The sequence below is a fragment of the Myotis davidii genome, unplaced genomic scaffold (assembly GCF_000327345.1).
Source record: "Myotis davidii unplaced genomic scaffold, ASM32734v1 scaffold46, whole genome shotgun sequence".
NCBI lineage: Eukaryota > Metazoa > Chordata > Mammalia > Chiroptera > Vespertilionidae > Myotis > Myotis davidii.
The window spans coordinates 2,967,380-2,969,536 of record NW_006383006.1 but is presented as its reverse complement, the minus strand read 5'-3'; the positions used below and the strand labels follow the sequence as shown (position 1 = coordinate 2,969,536).

The window sequence follows — 2,157 nt, the reverse complement described above, 5'->3', positions numbered from 1 at the left end:
ACATTCAGCCCGCATGGCCAGGGGCTGGCTGATCAGTAGCTGGAGCATGGGCGGCTCTCGGAGAAAGGAAAGAGGTGGCCTGTCTGTGAAGGGTCTGTGTGTCGTGCTGGGGATGGGTTTCTATCCTGTAGACAGTGGGGGTTTAACAGAGGGCTTTGGTTGGTGTGATCTTTAAGAAGATAACTCTGGGAGCTGTGGAGGATGGTCTGATATGGCCCTGGGGAAAGAGAGGTTTAACATGGCTGAAATGTCCTAAACGTGTTGCCTCATGACCAGGGGTTTTTGGACCTGCCATCTCTGTCTGGCCTGAGCACTAACGGTTTCGGGGCAAGCACTGTCCCTTCCCCTTCCCCAGAGGCCCCTGTACCTGGCCAAAGTCCCAGGACTCTTCCTGGATGCAGTCAGCCGTGCCCAGGTAGATGAGGCCGTTCTGGTTCAACAAGTACTCACAGCGTTGAGCCTCATTCTCCAGGAACACAGCATCCTCTGGGGAGAGGCAGGCAGGAATGAGGGCTGTGGGGTGCTAGGCCTGCTCTCCACATCCTGGCCTCTGGCCCTCCCTGCCCAGGTCAGTTTGGGCTGTACGTCTCCCCTTCAGCTCTGGGCTTAATGAGGACTGAGGGCGGACTTCCTCTTTTCACCGCCCCCTCTGGGACCTGGCCTCCTGTCTGGTGGAGAGAGGGGGCAGGGGGCAGACTTTCTGTGTCAGCCAAGGTGGCCTTCCTGGTCAGCCAGGAACAAGCCAACCCTAAAAATCCTACTCATTCCCAGAAGACACGTGCAGCCCGAGTGCTACCATCCCAAGAGAATGTGCCAGCAGCCCAGGGAGCTTCCCAGTGGGCCTATCATGTCTCTCTCCCAAGTTCAATTTAAACAAAATAGTGTTTATTTATTTATTTTTTATTTTTTATTTTGTTTAAAAAATATATTTTATTGATTTTTTACAGAGAGGAAAGGAGATAGAGATAGAGAGTTAGAAACATCGATCAGCCGCCTCCTGCACATCCCCCACCGGGGAAGTGTGCGCAACCCAGGTACATGCTCCCGACCGGAATCGAACCCGGGACCCTTCAGTCCGCAGGCCGACGCTCTATCCACTGAGCCAAACCGGTTTCGGCCAAAATAGTGTTTAGAAAAAAACAGTACAACAGAGTGTGACGGGCGGGGGCGGAGCAGAAGGGAAGAGCAGCATTTGGCCAGAGCGGGTGAGAGGGAGCAGTGGGGCTGGCAAAGAGAAAGACAGCATTGGCTTTCTGCCTGCGGGTGTCCAAGGGGGTCTAGGACTCCCACGGTCTCTTGTTGGTGCCCCTCCTGCTGTCCGCATCCAAGGGTTGGGCTGGGGAGGAGGATGGGGGCTTTGAAGAGTCCACTGCCCACTCTGGGAAGCCGGGAGTGCTGGGGGATCTGCTCTGCTTCCCAAGTGTCTCTCTGCACCTGGTGCTGGGGGTGGAGTCGGGGGGAGTGTTAGACTGGTTCCTGGGGACCAGCAGGAGAAAAAGATTTCCAACCCCCGACCAGGCATCCATCTGGGATGGGGTTGCTCAAAGCAACAGAAGGGTAGGATAGTAGCCATCAGGAAGCCCTAAAATCAGAGCCATATGCCCAAGGAGCCCTCGACTCCTGTCCCTCTTCCCAAGTACATTCTATGAAGTCAGCTGGACACCACTTCTTTGGAAGTCACTTCAAACTGAAGTGTTTGGCCCGGGTTGCAGGGCTCTGGGAAATACCTGATCAGAACACAGGTAGCACTGCTCCTGTCCTCTGCTTGCGTGCAGCCTCCCTTTGATGAGTTCCCTGCTTATGAATAAGGCTCTGATTTCTAAATTTCTAAATTTTTTAGAATTTTTCATTCTAGGATGTAAAATTTCCTTTGGAATTTAGGAAAGCCCCATCCCCAGGTATCCAGGATGAGACTGAGTCCCAGACAATCTCCGAAAATCTACTCACCTCCCAGTGAGCAGAGCAAACAACGCACTCCTGCTCAGATGGACACATGCACCTACACACACACACACACACACACACCTACACATACACACACACACCTACACACACACCTACACACACATACCTACACACACACACACCTACACACACACCTACACACACCTACACACACACACACCTACACACCTACACACACACACCTACACATAC

The 2,157-nt window shown here is 53.2% G+C and overlaps 1 protein-coding gene across 5 annotated transcripts in view; it reads right to left on the bottom strand.

The window, feature by feature from the left end:
* Window positions 1-2,157, bottom strand: part of EPB42 (erythrocyte membrane protein band 4.2) — a 21,926-nt gene that overhangs the window by 14,136 nt on the left and 5,633 nt on the right. For 3 of the 5 annotated variants that reach the window (XM_006778034.2, XM_015557614.1, XM_015557615.1), the window contains exon 4: window positions 368-486. The exons of the other annotated variants lie outside the window; for them this stretch is intronic. In XM_006778034.2, coding sequence (XP_006778097.1) covers window positions 368-486 — 119 coding nt within the window. The remainder of the gene's footprint in view (window positions 1-367; window positions 487-2,157) is intronic. 5 annotated transcript variants of the gene reach the window in all.